The sequence below is a fragment of the Patagioenas fasciata genome, chromosome Z, assembly GCF_037038585.1.
Source record: "Patagioenas fasciata isolate bPatFas1 chromosome Z, bPatFas1.hap1, whole genome shotgun sequence".
NCBI classification, from domain to species: Eukaryota; Metazoa; Chordata; class Aves; order Columbiformes; family Columbidae; genus Patagioenas; species Patagioenas fasciata.
Window position 1 is genome coordinate 23,935,521 of NC_092560.1, and position 24,625 is coordinate 23,960,145.

General features: G+C 35.8%; 1 protein-coding gene across 6 annotated transcripts in view; it reads right to left on the reverse strand.

Moving 5' to 3' along the window:
- The window catches only part of KDM4C (lysine demethylase 4C), a 263,563-nt gene that overhangs the window by 103,865 nt on the left and 135,073 nt on the right, over window positions 1-24,625 (reverse strand). For 5 of the 6 annotated variants that reach the window (XM_071802539.1, XM_065860562.2, XM_065860563.2 and 2 more), the window contains exons 9-12: window positions 24,206-24,399; window positions 21,317-21,558; window positions 18,952-19,313; window positions 16,657-16,768 (exon numbers count right to left, since the gene is read on the reverse strand). In XM_071802539.1, coding sequence (XP_071658640.1) covers window positions 16,657-16,768; window positions 18,952-19,313; window positions 21,317-21,558; window positions 24,206-24,399 — 910 coding nt within the window. The remainder of the gene's footprint in view (window positions 1-16,656; window positions 16,769-18,951; window positions 19,314-21,316; window positions 21,559-24,205; window positions 24,400-24,625) is intronic. The other variant, XM_071802538.1, reaches the window with a different exon arrangement.

Sequence of the window (24,625 nt, forward strand, 5' to 3'; positions counted from 1 at the left end):
ATTTGCAGTGTTTCTGTGTAGAATTCCGCAAAGGTGACCTTAGGAAATTAAAAGCCTCTAGAGAAGGTGGCAAATAAAGTGAGACTGAAACTCAAGAGAAATACCTTATTCAATAGAAGTAATAAAAAAATGTAGTCATTTGCTACTGAGAAAGATGTGGGAAAAGGAAAGCTGTGAAAAGGAGACTGGATATAAAACCCTTTCCCCAGTGAAATCAATTGTATAATTATTAATGATCCAGTTGCTAACACCAGAACTTCAGCCTAGTCACATGTTTGAGCTAGTTAAAAACCTCAAGGTATCTTCACAGGCAACCTTGCAACTTTGCTGTCTGCAAAATGTACAGATGATGAGGAGAGAAGTGTCTTTTCATTCTAGGGGAGAAAGTATTGCTGACAGGAGATGTTAGCTATTTTTTTCTGAATTGTGTCCTTATATGCTGCTCTGATTAATGATGAGGTCTGTGGTTCTGTTCACTCAAGTGGACAGTGCCTATTAAATTTTTCATGATCAATGAGAGGGCAGGTAAGTATCAATTAGAATAATTAAAATAATGCGATTGTGGGAAGGAAAATGTGGAAAGTTATTGAACAGAAATTTCAGGTAACAAAAAAGGTCTATAGTTTACAGTGCTTTCCTAACAATGTATTTTAGAAAAATTGTTTATTTCAGAATAAGAAAATTCCAACAACAGAGAAATGTTTAATGAAGTATATTAAGCTGACTCATCACATTCCTTCAGGGCATGACTGGCTTCATAGACTTTACTAAAAAGCAGAGGCTTTATGGGTCTCCTCCTATGATAAATTGCCACACATTGCTACAAAAGCACTATCAACTTGATACCATTTTTATCAATTTTGAATAAAATAGGGATTAAAATATTTATCTACAAGCAAGATGAGTGTAGCAAACACAATTTAATTGATATATCCTGCATTGGCATTTTATTCCAGTTTTTATAGTTTCTCAAGAGAACTTATGTCAATTCAATAAACATTTGCCAATAATCCAGGTGGAAGGACAAACACAAAAGATCTGCTAAAAAAGAGGTGTTACCAACTCAATATTCAGCAGCAGAGCTTTATGGTGAATAAGGTAGCTGTAAAAGAATAGCAGTGAAGAAATAGCTGAACACAAGGATGAGATGGAAACATAAAATGCTGGCATCACTTTTATAGCCTTCTGAATTCCTTTTTTTTGAGTTAAAAGCTTAACTAAGGTTTTAGTTAAAAACATTCTGTCCCATCATATTTTTTTCTATTGCATGCAATTTTCCAGAACTGTAAAATAAAGAGCTCTGAAATCTATGTCTCCAGTTCCATTTCTATCTATTTAAATTTCCTCTTATGGAATGGTCTCATAAATGGCTTCATCTCTGCCAACTTAATTTCCAAATCCTTTCATTGACGTTATTTTCTTTCAGGAGCTCATATTGCCATCACTTTAAATATTTTCATTGTAGTTGTGACCTCAGAAAATTCATGGCTTCACTGTGCCTGATTAAGACTAAGACGAACACAAAATTCGTTGTTAAGGTTCTAACTCTCATCTTCCATATCTATTATTCATTTGGAAATTGACGTCACTTGATTGCACCACTCCTTATCACTGCTGAATAATTCTCCCATGAGGGTTGAGGTCTTTGCTCTGAACATCAGCCTATCATGCTCTTCTTTAGTCAAAAATCTATCTTCAGATTTCCATTCCTGGAATCAACTCTAGGACAATAGCTGTAATTTTCTCACATAGTGCTCTGGTTTCCCATTGCCTGCAGCACATTACTGAGTTCATGATTATATTCGTTTTACTTTTCATGAGAACAGTATTTATATAATATTTATATATATTAAAATATATATAATATTTAGATAATATTTAGATAATATTTCACTACAAATAAACTCCACAATTTCAGTAACCTCTTGTATGATGTTTACAAGTCCCCTCCAGATCAGGAAAGTGAAAGAATACAAGAGCCAGGAATAAAGCTGGCAGCAATCTTAAAACATTTTGTTGTTTTCAAGAGCTTTGTAGTTATTTTCAAACCACATTCCAGTGAAGCGAGGGACAAAGTGTCATATGCAGACGTACTGGACTGCATCTTACAAAACCTCAAAAAATTTAACACTATTTCAATAAATGTTTTTCCCCTTTATATTGTGTTTAGAGCAACTACTTCCAGTTATTTATTGGCTAGAAGCAAACCTCCTCATTTGCCTCCCATTTCTATCATATCTAATTATGTATTCCATCTCCTTTAAGGTATTACTATCTTCCCAACACTCCTTATTGCATGAATTTCGGACCTCTCTGATGTGATCCTCCTGTACATTACACCCTGCAATCTCTCACTCTTTTCCACCATAACAAGCCAAGAAGCACAGCCAAGAAAATAAAAATGCCTCCTCCTTCTACAGGGAGCCCAGTACTTCTTAAAGGACTGTTACCTGATCAGCACACGAAATTAAAAATAGACAGAACGGACATTCTTAAGGGATATAAGCTTTGTCTGACCCTCTGTTATCACTACTGTATGGTTTGTGTATTTCATTTCTCAGGAATTTCCTAGGCAACCTCAAGCTTAATTTATCATCCCTCAAGGGTTTCAGAAATATTAGTTCATTTCTTTACAGTCAACATTCACCCACCCACACAATGAAAGCACAAAATGTCAAAAGAAACTGATAGTAGGAAAAAAGTTACAGAGAACACGACTCCCATTGCAGCATATGACAACAAGGCTGCCTTCAACAACTTTGTCACCAGATAAAACATGCAATCATATGAGTAAATATTCTACATCAGTAGAACTCGTGCAGTTTCACTTTGTGTGGTTTTTCCAAGATGCGCCAATAGCACTGACAGGAAGAATTTCCAGGTCAGCCTCTCAGGTAGTACAACTGGAGTTACCTTCCTGGTTTCCATGAAGTCAGAGAAGTCATGTACCATGAATAAAAACTGAGAACCTGGTTACCCAAAAAAAACAAGGAAAAACTAGCTTTCAACCTGCTTGAGAGAAAGCATAGAGTATAAAACCACTTGATGTAACAAACACTGCCATCTTGATGCAGTGTATAGCTTTTCTTCACTTGTTCATTTGATAATTCCAATGTAATATTTATGTCCTGAAAACAAATGAAAAACTTAAGGGGTTTTTAGATTTTTTTTTTTTTTTTTTTGCTATTTATTCAGTGCTTCTTCCTTCCTCTTATTCTTTAATGAGTCCTTTCATTACTTAGTATGTAACCAAAAAGCAATCAGTGACTTGGCCTAAAACAAATTTACTTTCCTGATTCATATTGGTATGTGTGGTTTCAGAGTAGACATTCAGGTGCTTCAGGTGAGCTCAGTGGTTTTTGACCAGCTATGTCTTGCTGGAAGTATGGAAGTGCCATGTACCTTCATATGCTTTCTATATGGAACGGTATAAAGCACATAAGGCAACCACAAACTCCAGATACCTCCACTCAGAATCCACCTTAACTGAGGATTCTCAGGGTAAGAATGGAGATCCATCTGTGGTGTTGGCACTGACTGAAAAATCTCAGAAGCCCCACTGTCATAAGCAGGCATACTTTCTACTTCAACTACGTATCAGTGCCATTTCTCAGAACTCAAAGCCTGCAAAAGCCATGGTGGAAGCATCAGTTCCCACAGTGAAACAGGTTAAAATAGTGCCCTCTAAAAATCATACATCTACTTTACAAGACCAGGACATAATGTTTCATGAAGCTAAATGAACACAATATGTCACTAAAAAATCTTATATATTGGCATTTTTCTGAAAGAGCCTGAGAATGCTGTTTCAGTTCCAGCAGACGTTTTGAGGAACAGTCACTTTTGCAATGCTGCCAACCAACAACGCTCTACAATCCACATCATTATTTAGTCAAATCTTCTTTGCAATAAACTGGCCTGGCTCTAAGAGCAGCTACCAATGGCCCAAGGCAGACAATCCCAAAGATTCAGGCCAACCAATGCAGTGACACAAAACACAATGTATGTCTACAGAGAGCACTGTATTTATACAACACTTGAAATGGAGCTAAGCAATTTATTTTGAGTTCTCTGTCTGCTGTAACCTGAGTAATATCACTGACACTTCCTCACAGTTCACTGCCAGTAAATGCATGAACAGGACTGTACAGGTGTATATCAGATTTCCCTGGTGAGAACTCTGATGTGCCATTTGCTTTTTTCAGCTTTTCAGCATGTAACTTACATTCCAAATTAAGAATTAATCAAAATAAAAGTGAATAATGCATTCTCATTATTCTTTGGTAGAGAAACATCAGATCAACTTAACTGTACTACTGGATATGTCTTGCTGTCAGAGACGATGAAAGAAAATATGGGAGTTGAACCTGCTAGCCATGACAAGGGAATTCAATATACATTTGCAGCTCAATTGACAGTGCTGTTGAAGAGATTGCAAACTCTCATGTGTAACACATACACACACTGACAAATACTCAAAGAACCATCTTTAAAGTCTTCAATTGATCTATTTGTGTTGTTTAATCTCCATCTGAATCATAACACTACCTTAGATATAGTAATTATTCCTGTAGCATCAAATGTCGTATAAAAAATTAAGGCCATCACTTCAGCTACAAAATTAAACACCTCTTTTAGCAGAACATGTTCCCACACACCACTATGTTAAAGTGTAGATGTTATGCTTAATCTAAAATATAAGCGCTACTCGTAGGAATTCAGAATTGCTTAACAATGCAACAGAACAATAACTATCTGATTCACCTTCTTATAGTTAAGCTCACTCTTTTCCTGAGACCATTTTTGTCTGGAGAACTTCAGCAGATAAGACATCGAGCTCAGAGGCTGACTATAGTAAGATCTACGTGCTCACTCCCTACTTCAAAGTGCAACTATGAGAAGAATCATACAGCACACTTTCTCAGTTCCGTAACTATAAAAATACAGTAGAGGGTTTCTTCAAGTGGGAAGATGAAAATTCTCTGCTTTTCACATGAAGCCTTTATTATCTGGAATGTGACAGACCTGAGAAATTATATAAAATAAAAATTAAACAGCTTACGTGAAAATGAACAACTTTTACCTTAAAAAAGTCTTGCACCATGCAAAAATTAAATTTAACTAAATTTTAGAAAAAAAAATTATAAATAAGACATAAGAAAAATAAAGACTTGTATTTGCACCATTGGAAACATCTACGCAGACAAGAACCCAAAAACTAATTGCTAAGGTAGAACAATCAGAGTCAGGAAACAAAGTTAAATATTTATCATACAACGTCTATAACTTAACATCCTTGTAAAGTTCCAAGCATGTCTCTCAGTGCACGATATAAAATAAACTCTAATTTCAAACTAGCCACTAACTCTGCAGTTGCAAATTAAGCTTACCACCTTTGTGCCATGAATAAGGGCCAAAGGGATCTTCTGTGATTTGGTTCATTAACAAGTATGTGTTACTCAAAGGAAACAAATGTGAAATCATCATTCAGAATTTCAATAATTTTCTGATGCCAGAGAAAGGAGCTCCATGCTCAATAAATATTTTCTAGGACAGCAAAGAGATCTTGGGCATCCCACATGTGGAAGAGGACGTACTATTAAAGAGACACTCCTTTATTCTGCCTAACAAACACTGGCAGTCTTCTTGACGATGGAGGTATATTTTATATTTTTTTATAATTTATTGTAAATCAGGGCACTGTTTCTCTAATTTACACTTTAATGTTCTATGTATAATGTGATCAATTAATAAACAACTGAAACTGAAGAAGGCTCAGAGGACATGCTAAAGGGCTCTGTGCTTTTTAATCTCCAAGAAATCTAGAGAGTAGCTGCTCATAGATGTTGCAAAGTAAGAAGAATTTATCTCAACATAAAGGGGGGCCTTTGTTTTATATAAATGGTCATATCAGCTGGGTGAATCAGCTAGTTGTGTAAATGTGTTTTCTTGAGTTAATCAGAAGATTGCAAATGTCTTCCTGAGCCAGATCAACCAGAATATGGGAAGTGTGTACGTGGTTCCGTTCAACATAGAGTATAAGAAGTTCAACACTGAACAAAATGACAACAGGTCTGAGCTGTTTCAATGCACGTATTCGCCCCCAGCAAATGGTGACACCAGCATCATGACAGTGAGCATACAGACCAGTAATGACAATCACATTTTTATTGTGATCCAACTGTGTATTGAAATATACGTGCTATATTGTGTTCATATTTTTATTTCAGTACATTGCCGTATCACTCTGCTAACGCAAAATCCTGTGTAATATCAAATATCTACCAGTAAATGTGGTATTAAATACTTCTTGTGTGGAACATCTAAAAGAACCCTGTCAGAGACTATGGAACTCTAGCACAAGGAACACAGAATCCAATTCTTCAGTACTGGTACTTAAATTGTATTTACATGTAAAAAGACTGACTTGACTTCTGCTAGAGCGTCAGGTATTACAGTTTAAAGCAGCCAGAAAATTCCTGAATAACACGGAAACCTTCAGAATTGAAGTATATGTTTAAATCAAGTTCAAAGACCCTTTACTGGATACACTTTGAGAATATATCACACTTGGACTCAAACATCTTATCAACACATCATTAAATACATCACTGATTTTGGTATGTTTTGAAAATAACTATGTGAAGTGGTCTTTACATAGTGAGAGTGACATGTCTGCCTCTTATAGCCTCGCAAGGAGATGTTATCATGCAAGTCTGTTAGTATGCATCTTTTTTTTTTCAAATGGTCTTACCTACCATAAATTATCACAGCTCAGATTGAACTAGAGTACACATGGAGTCCAACAGAGAAACCCTTTGAGTTGGCCTTTCTCAGACCAGCAGGTCTGTAGAGACTTTCCTCCTTAGACTGGCCATCTAAGGAAAGTTCCTCATGGACTGAGATACCTTGCCTGATTGGTAAGTGATTATCTGGGTACTCTTGGGTGTCCTCACTTTGTATGAGTGGGAAGATGTGCATTATGAATCATCATTCTAGAATTTTGGGATCCCTTCCATCTGAATCAGCTGTGTAGTAATTGAACTCCTAAATGGAATCAGAACCTATTTTATAATGTTGGAGTGATGAGTAATTTGGATAAACCTTGTTTCTGGTTGGCTCTCTGCTAAACAGTTCTGGTTAGAACAGAATCTGCTGGGAGCTTATTGCCTTCCTAAATTGATTTCTGGGTGCCTCGATCACAAGTGATCACAGATCTCAATTCTCCATGAGCCACCACGGCATTTACTTCACTGCAAGTATAATGCTTTGTTGTAGTATTTCCTTACCTGATACAATCCATAGTGAGGTTAAATATTTTGTTTCCTAAGGGGACAGAGCAGGTGCTCTTTTTTTTTTTTGAAAAGAAAAGCAGAAATACTTGATGAACCAATTAATGAATTTAAATAAAGTGTAACAGTTGCTATAAACCTCACTGTATCATACATAAGCCACAGTAGCACTGATACTATAAGGTAGTTAACAATGCCAAACTCCAGCTATCATGTTCGTACCTGAAAAGGATACTTATATAGGATTAACGAATGTCTTTAATGTAATTTTTGATATATTGGTTCTCATTTATGCAATTATTTATATGCATCTGTATCCCTTTACATATTTAAGAAAACTGAAACAATTCATTAAAACAAACTGTGTACACAAAAACAAAACGATAGCCTGGAATCTGTGTTAGTACAAAGGATATTCTTATAACAAAGTACTTGTAAACAAGTACTGCGCTGCTTTGCAAATGGGCAAGTGAATGAAATAAATGCTTTCACAAATGTTATTGGTTTAATAGTTTGTGGTAAACTTGCTCCAGTACTCGATACTATTGCTTTGAATGGTTTTTGCTTAGTAAGTTAAACTCAAATTCTCAGAAAACATTTGGGCCATTTGCAGAATGGGCTGTTGCCAGTATTTGCTGATTTAACCCAGCAGATGTGAAAAGCCATAGACGCTAATACAGTACAATTTGCTTTTGCCAATCTCAACAATGATTTTGCTGCCTGGGGTTATGTTCCACTGATGTTTCCTGGCATTGTACAGCAGTATTCTCTACCATGAAGAGCATAGCAGCATCTGTTATTTTTCAGGTAGTTGAGCATAATCTCAGCCCTGGGAGGCATTATCTATAGTTTCAAATGTCCTGGAGGAAATAATAATAATAATTTAAAAAAAAGAAAAAAAAAAAGAAAAAAAAGAAAAGTCAATCAGGGAAAAAGACTTGCAACTTCAAACTGTTCCTGCAGTGTATCGGCAAACTCAGTTTCAGAAATTGTGGGGCTTTTTTTCTGTAATGAAAGCCATAGATTTTATAGCAAAATATGAAGTTATAAACTTCTAAATTTCTTCTACTGTACAAGAAATTTAATTTCTTGTATAGTACTGTACAGTAACAGTACCGTAAATTATGTATACATTTTTTGTTAGAGAGTCTAATTGCTGAATTATCAATTAATACTTCATTTGTCATAAAAATTGTAGGTAAACACAGCCATACTGAATCAGAGCTCTAGAAGCTAAACCTAAGAGCTCCTGGATTAAATAAGGTTTAGCTCAAGAAAGAAACTAATGGGGTGCTTTCTGGGGGCAAGAAAAAAAAAAGAGAGACAGAAAAGTAAAATATCAAAAAAGTTATGTCAAAATGTTTTGAAAGGTCATAAAAATTCAGATTTAAAAAAAAAAAATTAAAAAGACAGTTTGACAGAATTGAAAGATGCATTTAGACCATGGGGTATTCCAATTTTTCTCGTTAAAATCTTATAATGAAATTCATGGGTTTTTTGTGATTGAGCTCTGTATTGCATTGGCTACACTGCTAAACATAATTTGTACTTGCATTTGCTGGTACTTGCTGTATCAGTCTGCTAAACAAAAATCCGGTGTAACTTCAACTAATTTCAAGTACGAAAATTTTGTGTTATTCATTAAATTCTCCACACATGGAATATTTAAAAGAATCTAGTCAGGGTGTATTATGCTCTGATATTAACTGGCATAGCCAGTAGGATATTCCCAAGGGTGATCAGTACCCATTACAGCAGTAAAGATTACTTTGGCTAAAACATGAATTCTAATTTGGTGTCAGAACCTTGTAGAGAAAACCTAAATTGTGATTAAGAGCAGGTAGTGATAAGACTGGCTGCAGACAGGACCACTACAATTTAAAAGAGGAGACAGAATTATTACAAATACTAGCAAAGGCTGAAAAAATCTCACCAGTTACTTTGAAAAGGAGATGGGAAAACCATAATCAAGATTTCCTCTAATGAACAGCAAAGTAACTAAAATCTGTTTGATCTACATTGCTATGCTGATTTACTAATGAAAAAACAGTTTGCCATATTGTTTCAAAAGCTCAGTAAAGCTCATTTAAGCTAACCAATTCCAAATGTAGAATATGTATTTTGATGTACATTTATTTCGTATAATTAAGGATTATCTGAACCTGAAGGCCTCATCACCTGCATCTTTATCCCAATATCTAGTACACATGACGTCAACAACATAAAATTAGTGTATCATAAAGGACTCAGCGAAATACATACACTTCTCTACATAGAAGACTAATTAAAGTTACTATCTCATAAATTTCTGGAAACTTAAGGGATGACCCCTGAAAACCAACACTGGAGTGCAATTACCCACTGGAGTTAACAAACATGCCATGCATTATACTATCAGTGTAAAAGCAGTAGCTTAGTAGGCTTTTTCTCCCCAGTTTTCTGCCTTCTAAGAATCTTCCAAGCTAGCATACAATCTAATTCTTACTATTTTCTAAAACACTCTACAGAATTTGTCCAACCTACTTGTTGGAATGTGCATCTTGTACAAAAGTTGAAAAATACAGAATACTTTTTCTCAATCTTAAGACAGTTCTTGCCTATTTAAAAGGGTCACTGAGTATGTGGTACTTCTTCCTTATTCCAGAAATTAAAATATATCTTCACTGACCATACTGCAGAGTACTATACAGTCAAATAACTATCGAAGTATTTAAAGCTGTCTAGAGTGTTAGAAATACTACAGAGCAGATTCACCAATATACTCTTGTTTTATGCCACTCTAGAGGAAAAAACTAGTACCAACTGGGGAAAATATGTTTTATGGTTACTTTATATCCCAGGCAGTACAAATCTAACCTATGTCAATATAACATTCCAGCACAAGTACCCCTGGGTAAAACACAGTCAAAATTTTGAGGAACCAGGTTACTTGAATGTTTACAGTTAAGATTATGCTGAAGTTCTTCACTGAAACAAGGCCTCAGGTAGTTACTTATCTGCGTAAGTTAAGTATGGAAGATGTGAAACAGTAAGATTTGAACGTTGGTCCAAATTCACATGACAAATCAATGCCTGAATTGGAATTAGAAAATAAATTATAAAATAATAGCTTCAGGCTAAAGTCCCTGCACAGATCACTAAAACAATTATCCCATAAACACTCCATACACTAAACAACAACTGCATTCAGGTTACCTCAAGGATCAATTTCTTAAGTACAATTATGTAGTACTTTAAAAAAAAAAATTACACATACTTCCCAGCCAAGAAAAAGCACTGAGTTAAACCCCATTGGCATTAAAAACAAGTCACTTCCAATACTGATGATTTACAAAGCAGCTTCAGATTCTGACAAAGGCAATGATGACACTATGGGCTAGATTGTTTTTGTATTTGGAAAAAAAAATACCACTACGTTATCTTGGAACTAGGATAATGTATTAGACAATCCTCTGTACCAAGACCTTGGGGAATTAATCCTCATTAAATACAAGTTACACATTTTCTGTGTTTCATTTTGGTCCATAATTATAGTTAACAGACGTTCAACTCCACAAGATAATCTTACAGAAGAGACACCTATCTACTTAGCAGAGTTCACATCCAGTTGCCTACCAACTCCACAGCTACCCTTGAGAAGGCAACTGAGAGGTTTCACTAATGCACCAGGAACACCATTTTCGTTTTGGCACACCTGATAATGAGAAATTATACATGCCTCCCTCTCTAAGCCTGCAGTTCTACTCACTCCTTTAAGAAGTAAAATATTATATTTTAAAGCTAAGACAGCTGCACAGTTAGAGTTGTAAGGTTCATCTAAAGGACGGTGAGTCTTAATGATCACTACACATACCACTGTCCAGCAAATGAGGAACAAATGTTAGAGGAACTGGTTTGTATTCCTATTTTGAACCAAAATAATGGCTACTTTTAGGCCTTGGCATTTGCAGATGTCCACTCTAAAGCAGATAAGAGCTCCTTGTGAAAGATGTCAACGGACAAGAGCCACCAGTGGCAATAATCAGAGCTGTCAGTTCTAAAAATTTCTAGTGATCAGTCACTAGCCCACAAGGTTGACTAGAGTACTGAACATTCAGAAAAAGTTTATATTTTAGTTTTCAACAGCTCTCTTTCTTAAATACCTATGACAGATTCTACCACAATTTTGTAAAGTTTTTGTGTCTTCAGGATACCACATGCTATGTAAGTGCTAGAACTTATGGTAATCAAATCTCGAAAATTGAATTTGAATAAATCAGAAGCAATGTAAGTACCAGAGGAGAGAAAACACATTTTTCTATAATAATACCATATGAAAAATGCAGATTCTATACTTGATTAATTTATACTCACACAACTTTAAAGAAGTAGGACTCCATTCAAAACTAGATCAGTACAATACGGGAGTGAACAGAATACTTCAATTTATAATACTGTGGCAAAATGTGGCAAAAATAAACATGCTTCTATCAGCTGCTTACCAAATTTTTCTCTAACTCCCAAGTAACACCACTAAAAAAAAAAAAAAAAGTTAACATTTCTTTCTGAAATAAGTAAGAATCTTCAAGCAGAATCTGGCATTTTAAGCTCTGAAGCAAAAGAATCATAATTGCATCTACAAGTGTAATTTTCTCCTATTTCAGCATGTTTAACCTATTTATGACATTACTGAACATGCCTTATATGGCTTAACTGCTACTGTCAGCTCAAGTACATCTCACAGGATGCTGAGTGAATGTAAAAAACAAAGACGCTTTATTTTATGTTACAGCAGAAGGAAAACTACAGCTGTAACATCAGCAATTTTCACAAATCAAACTTGTCCAAGCCACTCTTTCAATTGACAGTGCTTTCCTCTCTTTCTGTTTCCTTATCGTACAAAGTAACAAAAGCAAAATGACATTGAACTTCAGAGTTGCATTTAAAACACTAAAAACATATACAAAGAAACCCATACTGAATTCAATCTATATACTATTATTCTATCATTTAGGGCAATAGGAAATCTTAGTCAACTTGAATCTAAAAACAGTTTCTAATGTTGCATGCCCAAATATTGCTGGAAAGAAATCTCTGGAACCAATCAATGTGCATCCAAAGTCAGTATGCTTTCCCCTTCTGCTGAATTTGCCTTTTTATTGCTTAAGTGAGCAGAAATACAACTGCATTAAATACAGAAGAATAATATTACCACAAGCTAATATACCGCATTGAGCATAAGACCAAGGTTCATTACATAAAAATTATAAGTATTTTGAGTGTGACATGGAGCTCACATTGTACTGCTGCACTTATTTCTCTAAACTGGCAGTCTGAGCTATAATTTCTGGGATTGATTCCTCAGTTCCCAGTATTTCTCACTGCTCAGTCCTTTAGACATTAAGGTCGCAAATACAATCATAATAAAGGAGACTCAGAAGTCAGATATACTATGAAAGAAAAGGCTTCAGGGAGGGTAAAATAAAATCAACATCAATAGACCACAAAGAAACAATTAACCATTTTTCTGTAGAAGAAACAATCAGATCTTGAAGAAACAAATAAAAAGCCTACGCAGTGATAAAAAGACAAAACTCAATGTCCAAGTGATGCTGTGCAAAAAATCACAATTTCTGACAAAGAACTCTGTTTTAATAGTGAATCCAGAAAGTCTCTGATAAGATTTAAGCATGCTCTTAAATATTATAGCATTCTGTTTGCAAAATTATGATTTCTAAATGGTTGACAGTGTTGAAGAATGCTGCCTTCATATTATTAATGGCCTCTGACCACCTCTGTTCATAGAAAATTCCTAACAGAACTCCAGTATCTGAAGGACTTCAAATACATTAATTTGAATATAAACTATCTGTATTAGAAACGGCTACAGACGATCCAACTCAGGGAAAGTGACATAATCTGCCCATGAACTATAAAGCCCCGATTTCTTAATTTTTCGTAACAGCACTAGCCCATGTCGTCTTCTTCCATTTTGCTTACATTAATGATTTTATTGGACTCAGATTAATCTAATCTAATGTATCAGTTCACAAATCCTCCTTGTAAAGGAATAGATGAACTCAAAAGTTATGGTACTAAGAAACTATAGTATCATAGCCATTTTGGGGCACCATTTTTGTTCAAGAAACACAGAGAACAAGAACTGAGTTTGTGAGCATGCTGAATCACATTCCTGGTGACTCCAGAATATGGAGGAAGCACCTTCATAAAGAGGAGCACAGTCATTAGTATATTGGTACCGATTACTCCCCTGATACCTGACAGCAAACATTCTTGAACATGATCAGAAAAATCTCCTTTGACTGGCATTCATCTAGCCACAGATCCTTAACTCGCGTGACAGCATGTGACAGGAAAGCCAAAGAGGCTTCAGTTTGCCAGTCTCCCTCAGCAGTTCTTCAGTCTCTGCCTTGGATGTAAACATTCTGCCCACTCAAAATTTATTGCCTCTATTCTGACGTTCTTACAAAAGCATGCTGATAAATTAGATCACAATGAGAAATGGATGCATGAAAATAATATCAAATTCCAGTTCCACCTAGGAAATAGCAATTGTACTGCCATGTTACATAAAACTCTTAACCACTTCCTTCAATCAACAAGCAGACAGTTGCTTAATAGACACTTGAAATGATTCCAAGACAAAGTTTTCTTTCCTAACAAAAATACGCCCTCAGCTACCAGAAGGACAATCGTCATGTAACCAGGAAACACTGGAAGGTATATGGCTTATTGTTGGGACGCTGCTACGGTCACATAAAAGTAAGACATCAGGAAGCTGACAAACTACTGGATAAGGTGGCAAATGAAAAGCAGAGTCCTCGAGATTAACAAACCAGTATCATCACATCATCATCTAGCCAGATTATATCACATAAAATCCTTGCTTAAATAAGAATTTTACACTATGTTTTAATTATAATGTTGAAAAAGCATCAGCAGGCAAAAAGAATATAATCTTTAATTAAAAAAGAGCAATTTCACTGCAAACTACCATATATTTAAATCTTTAATTACTTTACTCGATGAATCTTAATACTATCCTTTTTGTGCAAATTACCATAACACTTTCTGAAATATGCTCTGTCTAGCCCTCAAGGTATCCAAACATATCCATATATGATATAGATCATGGGCTAAGCTGTCTCTAATTTTCAGAAAGATGCTTAACAGCTAATTGCCTGGCAAAACTGAGACTTAGTTAAAAAAAGAAAGAGAGAGTGCATGGCTTCCTCAAACTGGTGAGATGGAAGAAACAAATCAATGACTTCAGGTTTGGAACAAGGAGGAAGATGTACTGATGAGGGACCAGCCAAAATCACAGCATGCAGCTCAACAATGCCTAAAATGGTGCTAAATGAAAGCATGTTACTCCTTAGTTACAAGAAGAAGAATGAACTAACAGACATGCTGTCTCTGAAGGGAAGACTGTTGATGTGTAGATGTAAGAAACAGCTATTTTTTGACTATAGGTAATGATTTGGGGAGAGGAAAAAGATCAGGAAGTCCCACAAGACCCTCGTATCACTTAGAATACAAAATAAGAGCTCCAAGCAAAATGCAGGTACAAATAACAGGTAAACATGAAGCGTACAGCAATGCTGGAGTCGGACCTGTAGCCACAGACACAATATCAACTTCGTTGAAGTGAGAGGACCAATCTCCAGTTCTGCTAACTGAAGACATTCTAGAGAACAGTTCTGGAAAAATCAGTGCGTTACAGAACCAAAATGCTAAGACAATATGAAAAAGGAATGTATCTGGTTTCCATATTGAAAGACAGTTTTGATGCACAGTTTGATAAGCTTCACAAGCCACATTTGACAGAATAATGGAGCTTTATCCATCAGCTTCGGCTGGCTGTGTATGTGATTGCTCAGTAAAGCAGATTCACTTTTTATGTTTAATTCAGAGAAGGAAAGCCCTGTTTTGGGTAAACTCCCTGGCTTCTGCAGCCTGTCTGCACAAGATTGTGGGTCTCCGAAGTTAAAGCACTCAAGTAAGCTCCCAAAAAGAGCATCTGAGAAATCCTGAGTAATGTTTTAGCTTCTTCAGCCACGGTGGTATCTAGCTACAGCGCACTAAATTTCACGGCTGCAGAATTACTTACCTACTTTGTACAGAACTCTGTTCTATATATCACTGTCGTTTATCAACACTATTTCTGGACACACTGGTTCTTCTTAATTTCAGCTTCACTCTATCACTTGATGTGCCTGAAGGCATATACAGTATGCAGTAACAGGCATATCTCCAATCGATAGTGGAGATCTGCACCACCATACTCAAAATGACTGCCTAATATTATGCTTCTTATTTATGCAATTAAGTTAAACAACAGAATTTCGTGGTCACTATTCAGCATTGAAATAAGAAAAAAACCTAACTTACAGCACCTAAATGCCAAATGAGAAGCCCAGTCTTACACATTCCCTTAGACGACCATTTATCCTGCTTCCAGTTGGTTTGTGCCAACTACAAGTGAGCAGAAAACTGCTCTAAGAAAATTTCTCAAGAATTGTTCTGCTGAGGAACAGAGAGGAGACCTTCTGCTGCTTTCTAATACAGAAAGTTTATTTTCATTATGTCTAAAAACAGAACTATGTTTTTCTACATCTTATTATGTTTGTGCAATTATGGTACTTCTAACCTCTTGCACAGTATTCACTACTTGCAAACCTGCACACCACTTACATACAGTTAAAAGCATATATAGAGATGGCTATTAAATGACTATTTCAAATCAAGAGAGTAAAGTGGATTTACCAAAACTACGGGTAAAGAGACGTTCATTCTTTCCATATGAAACTAGGAAAAGCCTGGAAATCAAAACATATGTAAAGACTCTTGATAAGCTTTTGGTGATATCCAGAAGTCTGTAGCCTTTTCCTTGAATGAGAACCACAGTATTTTAAGACACTGACTCCCAAATGTCCAATGTCTATCAAAAAACAGACAAGGAAAACGTAGCTTTAAAGCAGTATACGTGACTATATACCTAAGATCCATACCCAAAGGATTCTTATGTCACTTTTATTTATGTCTACACAATTAAGAACTCATTCTTAAACAGAACTGCTGTGAGTTCTAATAAGGAACATTTCATCAGTGAATATATTTGTTTTAAATGGCGTCTTATTTTTCAGAGCTTTTTGCAAAGAGAGATCCAATGGTTTTAGAAGAATTTGAGTGAAAACAGGCAAAGAGAACATGACCTGTCTGTGGATTCAGAAGCCTCACTCTTTACATTCCTGATTGCAGAAAGAAATTATTTAATCAAGATTGTTTTTGCTAATGCCTACACACATGGTGTCATGAAGACAGAAAAATATCATCAGAAAAATGTATTACTTAGTACACTCACCTTCATCACTAGTTGCTTGCTGCTTAACCAAAGTCATTGGAGATCTAGCTGGGGGTTTATTTAGTGGATGACGCCAACTCTTAGATATTTTCTTTCTTTCAAGTTCTGCTGACTGAAAACGAAAAAATACAACTAATTTAGCGTGTAATTCTGCAAAGTTAATTTCATGAGCAAAAACATTCTTCTGTAAACAAGCACAGATGTCAATTCTGTAAATACAATCGCAGTACTTGAAGCACCTTTAGTGTACCAATAAAACATTTGTCTCTAATTCAGAATATATACTTCAATTAAAAAACAGCAATCCTTGTCAAACACAAGTGGTTTGAGGCATAAGTTACTGCAGCCCTTCCCAACTTACAGAGCATAAATCCTGCTTCGCTCAGGTGATGTCTGAGAAGAAGAACAGCCCAAATAATTCTGCAGAACCAGAAGTATAATACAGTGGCTAACTGTGGCTAGAGAAATGAAGCAGAAATCCACTGGCTTCATTTGTGAAAGAGCGCAAAATTCCTGAGGAAATAAAGTACAGCTTTTGCAACTCCAGAACTGAGTGCTGGTGAGAGAATCATGAAGTAAACCAGCTGCTGATGGTATCCGGGGGTTCAGGAGCAGAGGAAGGGCAAACACACTGGCAGAAGAGTGTGAAGGACAGTCTCATAAGATTCCTATGGACCACAGCATTCTGCTCCTCAACATCCTGAATCTAACCAGCAGGTTACACACATGCCCCTTGATTGATTTGTGGGTTGAAAATTACTACTATAAAATGGGAAGTAAATTACAAAACAACATGGTATTTGCTGTGATATGCAGAGGGAGGAAGACGTGGTTAAAGCACAGCACAGGTATATGATCTAAAAAAAGTTACCAAGTAAGTAAAAAGGGAAAGAAGATCAGCATTTCTAATTGCATCTGTACAACATGCTGCTTCACTTAAAATTAAAGAGCATGCAATTAAACTGGAGAATACCTGAAACCTCATACATAAAAGCCTGAAAGGCTCATAAGGACACAAATACAATCTCTAATACATGATGATTAGAACACTCAGATATTTATAGTCATCCTTATTATTACAGTGGAAGAGTTGGAGCCAAGATTATTAAAATGCATAACAGTGTAAAAATATCATCAGTGCACTGTCCATGTCTGTGAAAGGGTCAGCATGATTTTACTTTGGCTTCTAAAATGTATTTCCCACTAAGTCTGACAATCTGGCAGCGGATTTCCTGCTCTCTCTCTCTGCCAAAGTGGGACTGAAGTCACAACTTCAAAAGCTACTGGGGCTATCACCACAACTTAATTTTTCATTATGCTTTTCCAAAGTCAAAGCTGCCCACCATTCATAGCAGAACAGCAAGAGTGAAAAAAAGACTGTAAGTTTGTAGGTGCCCCAATAAGAAGACATTATTAAAAACACTATTTAAAAATTTGTTTTATTGGAGGCATATTTTCCTTCAAGTGCTTTCCTTTACGTGTTTTAGGCCTGTTTCAAAATCCAAGAACAGAAGGTTTAAGACCCTAAAATCACACTGCCCTTATTATCCTGCTATAGCCATGTCTTGAAGAGTCACCTTCTCCAACTTCAATACTGTGGACACAATTTCAACGAAAGTAAGTCTATAAGATTTCATAAACTGTGTGAGATAATATAATAGAATGAAAAGCAAACTTTATTTCCACCTATCTTGATGCAGAGATGCTCCTTTGCTTTGCTTCATCTACTTCTTTGAGAAGGGCATCAGTACAAAAATAAATTACCATGTGCTTCCACACCGTTATGTTCTATCCTTGGACAGTAAGTCTCTCAGAATCAACCCATCCTGCTGACATTTTACCAGCATATTGTTAACTCTCCTTAAGACTTAGTCATAACAGTCATTTCTTGAAACATAAATACATGATACCAAATACAGCAACAATGTCTAAGAATTTCACTTTAATGTCAACAGCAATAATTAAAGCTGATAGCCTTGTTCATACTGGCAGGCAGCAAACATGGGAATAGCTTGAGAGGAGCTGCCGACAGTTCAGATTCAAAGGTATACAGTGAAATTACTAGATATCTAAAATAAGAGGGAAAATATGTCAACATCAAGCTCCAGAAACATTCTGCTTTTAGATTCAAATTCCCCCTCTTACTTCAAAATATGTTAAAATTAGCATCTGATTAAAATCATGTATATTCTTAAGCAGTTTATAATAGCTATTGGGTTTCATTACAAACATGTCAGTTCACATTTCATTAAATCAGGAATATATTACTATAAAGATGTAATTTGCTCCACATACACTGGATGTTTCCATGCCATCATCTTCATCTTTTTTTACAACAGGCACTTCTCCATGTTCCAAGCTACTTCCACAGCTTTCTAGGTCACTGACATCATCCTCGATCGAGACATTTTCCTCCTTATCTGTGTTTTCTGCTTCAGAAGCATGTTCCTCTGACTTAGGGTATACTATGGATGAAACAGATTGATTCTGAGATTTCAAGCTCTCTTCTTTTCTACAGCTATCAGAAGCAGGCATGCAGGCCACAGAATCTTCACATGTAAAGTGAGGATGACTGGAATCTGTCTTGTCCTCTTCTTTCAGTTTTGTTTTCTCTAGTACATGAATAGGGCTCGGAAGTAAGTCTGAAAGGACGCTTCCTGTAGATCAAGAATATGATTTGTTAATAAATCTCACTTTGTATCACTGTATTTCACTTCACAACAATCTGAGTTATCCGAAGTCAAAGCACAGTTCCTCATTTAGAAATCATACCAAAAACCGTTTGGTACAAGGACATACACGTTTTCAGTCTGGAGTGTGAAACAGTTTTCATCACATAATTGGTATTTTGTATTTGAATTACATGTTGTCATGTCATTCAAAATAAACAATAATTCTTATTGTTTGTTTACTCTGATAGCCCAAAAGAACTTTGACTAGTTGAAAAAAAATAATATAAAAGCTTGGTATATTGAACTTTATACCCTGCACTTACACCTATTACGCTTGTTTTAAAAATGGAAATAAACAAAGACTAATGGTTTATAGTCAGGAAAAAATATTTCAAATACCAATAATATTTTGACAACAATATCAGTCTAAAAATGAAAAGCAATTAGCATAATTTTACATTTCAACAATTATCATAATTTTATATCTCAGTGATGTTGAAGGGTGAAACTGTGTGGATTTTCCTTTATTAAAATTCTTCATCTGCTAACACTTGCATGGGATGGACAGAACAATGGGTTAGAGAGGTCATAGAAAAAAAAACATATTCCTGAAAAACTCTATGGTACACACCGCAGCAAATCCAAGGCATTAAATAGTTTCTCTGAAGTCCCTTTCCATTGTTTCTTTACAACGGTTATTAGAACTTGTTTTTCTGAAAAATTGCCTTTTCAGGTCAAACAAATATAAAATGTAGTGATATTAAGCATATCCGATGCCAAAATGTATCTCTGGGTACAAAGAGTCCTGCCTTAGTTGGGCATAATGGGTGTACTAGCCAGAGACAACACAGGACAAATTACCATCTCCAACTTGCATACTGGAGCTTCCATCATCACAGCTGAAAAGGCCATTTTCCTTGCAATGGTCCAAGCACTATCCTTTAATAGCACGGAGGAAAGTGGACAGCACTTCACCCTTCCCTGCTTTTCCTTCCCTTGTCAGTGAACACAGAAAGGCAGCTAACTAAATACTAACTTCTCGGTGGTCATGAACACTTGAAACTGCTATTAAAAGTTGGGGGAAGTTGTAGAGGAATAGCACCTTTAAAAAACAAAAAATATCATTAGAACAGACCTGGAAAGGCTTTGATAGAACACCAACTGATCTGTGTGCAGGAATTTCTAAGCTTCCATATTGGAATATTTAATTATCTTTATGAGGATCAGTCCTGGTGGTTACCACCTCCAAATAACCATTAACATATCTACTAATATTTGCAATCAGGGAAATACTCCTCATAAGCAATCTGCAAGTAAATTTTCAGTATTGATATAAAACCAATGGGACTTCTCACAAACTTCATGTTAAAACTGTTTTCCTTTCTGAACAGGAATGTAAAGCTATACCTGAACTACAATGAAATGTGGAACAGAAGAAATAAAGTCCAGAATAGACCAAGTACATGTAGTTTTGGGGAAAAAAATAACTAATTTTGGCTTGGCAAAGCCTTTATGTCTTGAGTTATCAGACAGCTCAACAGGAAATGGCAAGAAATATGCAGTCTCTCTGTTTTGGTACACTAGTATAAACCACTTCTAACATGCAGCATTCTTCATGTAAATCCATGTAGCATGCCAGTGTTGTACTGTTTACATAACCATTAAGACATATTCTTTAATTTCTGTATCAAAAAAAAGGCTGTAAAACCTATCGGTGTATTGAAGAAGTATAATCTACAGAACCTCCTCCTTTTTGCCCCTTTAAAACCCACTTCATTAAAACAGTTTCAGCGATATTACTCTCAGCTCAGAATATTAATTTTGTCATTTTCTCATTCTTACTGGGTATCAATCTTCTCTGCATGACTTTGTAAGCATTTCAGTATTCTACTTAGGATAATACTATGCTTTAACATGCAGTGATTAGGGGCATTAGAGTATCAACAGCCTACAACTCACATGTTAAATATAATCAGTCTTCATCTCACCTGCAACCTTTGCATTGTCAAATAAATGTTGATCCAGCTGCATTCTACTACTGTTTTCTTCTTGCCCAGAAGGTGCTCCTGTGTTTACCAGTCTCACTTTTTTCCCAGGTTCTTCATTGACCTTGAAACCATCAGTAGCTGCTTCCGTCACTATGATTTCTGTACCAGCTACCACAGCAGATACTTTCTTGTCCTCTGGAGTTTTAAGCTTTTTAGATCGAGATCTGGTGTGCTGGAAGCTGCTATAAGAGATATTGCTGTCAGAGTAGAATGTCTTGGATAAGATAAAATGTCTACCAATATTTAAGACCCTTTGAACTGCTTAAAGTGGTAAAAACCTGACAATTTTTCATCATTTTTGTGCTGTGATAGTGTTTACAATTTATTAAGTGATAGATTAACAATTGATTGGATTTAACCTCCTAATCTTTTATCACCATTGTAGAGCAAAGTTATTAAACTGTAAAAGTAAAATAACCTTAAGTAACTATTACTTAAACATCATCCAGACTGGCTTTTTAATGAATCATTCTTTCAAGCCTGAAAAAGAATAACCCTTACAAAAGTAACGAAGACAAAACATCCTCAGCTGCACTAAAAATCAGGTGGTATTTCCAAATTTCCATGCTAATAAAACACAGTCTGAATACCTGCGTAAAATCAGATATGTTTAGATATCCTAGAAGTTTTTATACATGTTTTAACACAAACAGCAAGCATCTGAATGAATGAAAAATTCTGATCACAAATATTTTGAGTGGCTACAATATCAAGCAATATATTTTGTAATGCTGTGTAAAAAGCGAAAATCTTCACCATAAGTTTTTGTATTCTCAGCAGCAGAAGGGAAAGGTAAAGCAGGATAAATGGCACCCTCTGTCAGAAACTGGTTTGTAATTTATGTTCTTGGGATAAAAGCAACAGGAGATTAGTCCAGTTTCAAATTCAACTGTGTTAAATAGGAAGAGATTTTTATGTACTTCATCACACACCAGGCTTCAAAACTCCTAACACATTAAATGATAAAAGCCCAACTATGGCACCTGAAACAGAACTTTTACAAGGGTCCTGCATCTTAGACTATACGCAACTCCAGAAAAAACATTTTGCTACCGCTTACATTTTAGCCTATGTTCACCAATGTATATCTTTCGACACACTCTGTATAAAATACCAATTTCCAGAAAACCTGCCAAAGTATGAGACACCCGTCAGTTCACACTGTAATATAACAGCGTTATTACAGTTTACATGCAGTCATTAGATGTTCTATTGTAGCAAAGTACTTCAGCCATAAATGTCAGAGTTAAGTTCTCTCTGTCACTATATTTATGAATATTTCCACAGATGGTATTTCTATTTTCATTCTTCTGGAGCTTGTATTATTCCCATAATCAAAATGACAACAACTTCAATTGACACATTACACTAGAAATGAACCTGAATAAACATTTTCTCGTCCCTTTGTAATACTCATTGCTACTATGTCTGAACAAAAGCCAACTCAAGAATTAAGCAGCATTTGAACTGTATTTATTAGCTTAGCTAAGTGCATAAAATCAGCCCATGTGTTCCTACAATAAAACTTTAAACATGATTATTATAAAGTCTTTGCTTATAGTTAAAACTGGCAACCCATAAGGGTGGTCCCAAATGAATCACCACCGGTCCAAATGTGTACTTGCAGTTACACTGTACAATATATCCAGTCAAACTTACTACACAGCAAAATGTCATTTAACTAGCTAAACAACAGAATTAGTCTCTCTGTGTGCCCAGGTTAATATTATGCATATACTAACAAATTGGCTGTGCAGCAACTTCACTAGTTGTCCTCAAGAACTGACTCTATCTCACAAATTACTCTTGCCCAGAACAAACCCAATCTTCTATTTCTCAACCAGAATGTTCCACTACAGTGGCAGTTGATGCTCTTTACAGGTTGACTTTCCTATGATTTTACTCAAGAAATACATTAACTTACATAGAAAATGAAGAAATTCAGTTTAAGAGTAAGTTTAAAAAGTGACCGTATTGTAAAATTATTTCAATGAGGAAAAAATGTCTTAAAAATTCAGTATTACCTTTAGCCCCGCAAACTGCATTCAACAGTAAGTATATAGCAATAAAACTGCCCACCCTACGCTATAAATTAGATATAACTTTATTAGATAACGAAGGAGAAAATTCATAAAGATCCTGTTAAGTAAGACAGGAAAGAACTACTGTACAAAAAATGTTTGTACAATTGTCCGGGTTTTGTTTAAAACAAGACCAGTTCTCTATTAGTGAATTTTCATTTCAGCTGAGTTCTTCTAAGTAACTGCACTTTTCGGAAATTGGCTTCTTGTTTTTCAGGCACTGTTCGTTACAGAGCTCATAACGGTAATAATGGAATGCAGAAGAGGCCCAGATTTAGACTTATTGCTATAGTAGCCAAGATTACTGCTAAATTTTGCACATCCCGTAAGTGAGAGGGGTGTATTTGCAAGCAGTTTTGCCTCAGCTCTTAGGAGATTTCTCTCTTGTCTTTTGACTGCAAATGTCACTAGAAGAAACGGCAACCATCCATACCTTAACAATTTTAATGGAATAATCTCTACTAAAGAAAGGTTCCGAATACTACAATGGAATGTATTTTGGTGCTCTCCATACTCATTACCTTCAGCTACACACACAACTTTTAAGTTGGATCAATTTTTCATAGTCCTTCTGAGGAAAAGACTTTCTTGTCTCCAAGTTGATCTTTATACAGAAAACAGAAAACCAAACTTCATCTAAAGTAAATGAATTCAAATAAAACATCTGAGAAAGGGGAAAAGGGAAAAGGGAAAAGAAGTTGACGTAATATTGAAGACAACTAAACGGAGGATAAAGAAACATAAATACCACTTAGGAAAGTTCTTTATTTTCCTTCTTCTCTGTAGCCAGGCCTTTACTTCAGGTGTTGATTCAGGAGTTGGTTTTGTATGATCAATGGTGTATAAATCCTTGCCTTGTTTCCACAGCTGGTATCTGTCTGGTTGAAACTTCCTCACAAAGACATCCATGGATATTGTCACCATGTCTCTCCTACAAGTGCACTGCATGAAAAGAGGGGAATTTTTAAGTGACAAGTAATGGAGTACATTGCGGTCTGCAGTAAAGAAAGTCTCAAATATGTTGTAGCAGGCATACTTCCCTACCCCAGCCTTCAAAGCACCAGAAACTTCTAGACCAATGGACCACTACAGTCATCTATACACCTCCTGGTCAAGAGACAGGGCCTTGCCCAATGAAACAGCTCTGCTCAGAGAAGCTGCTAGACCA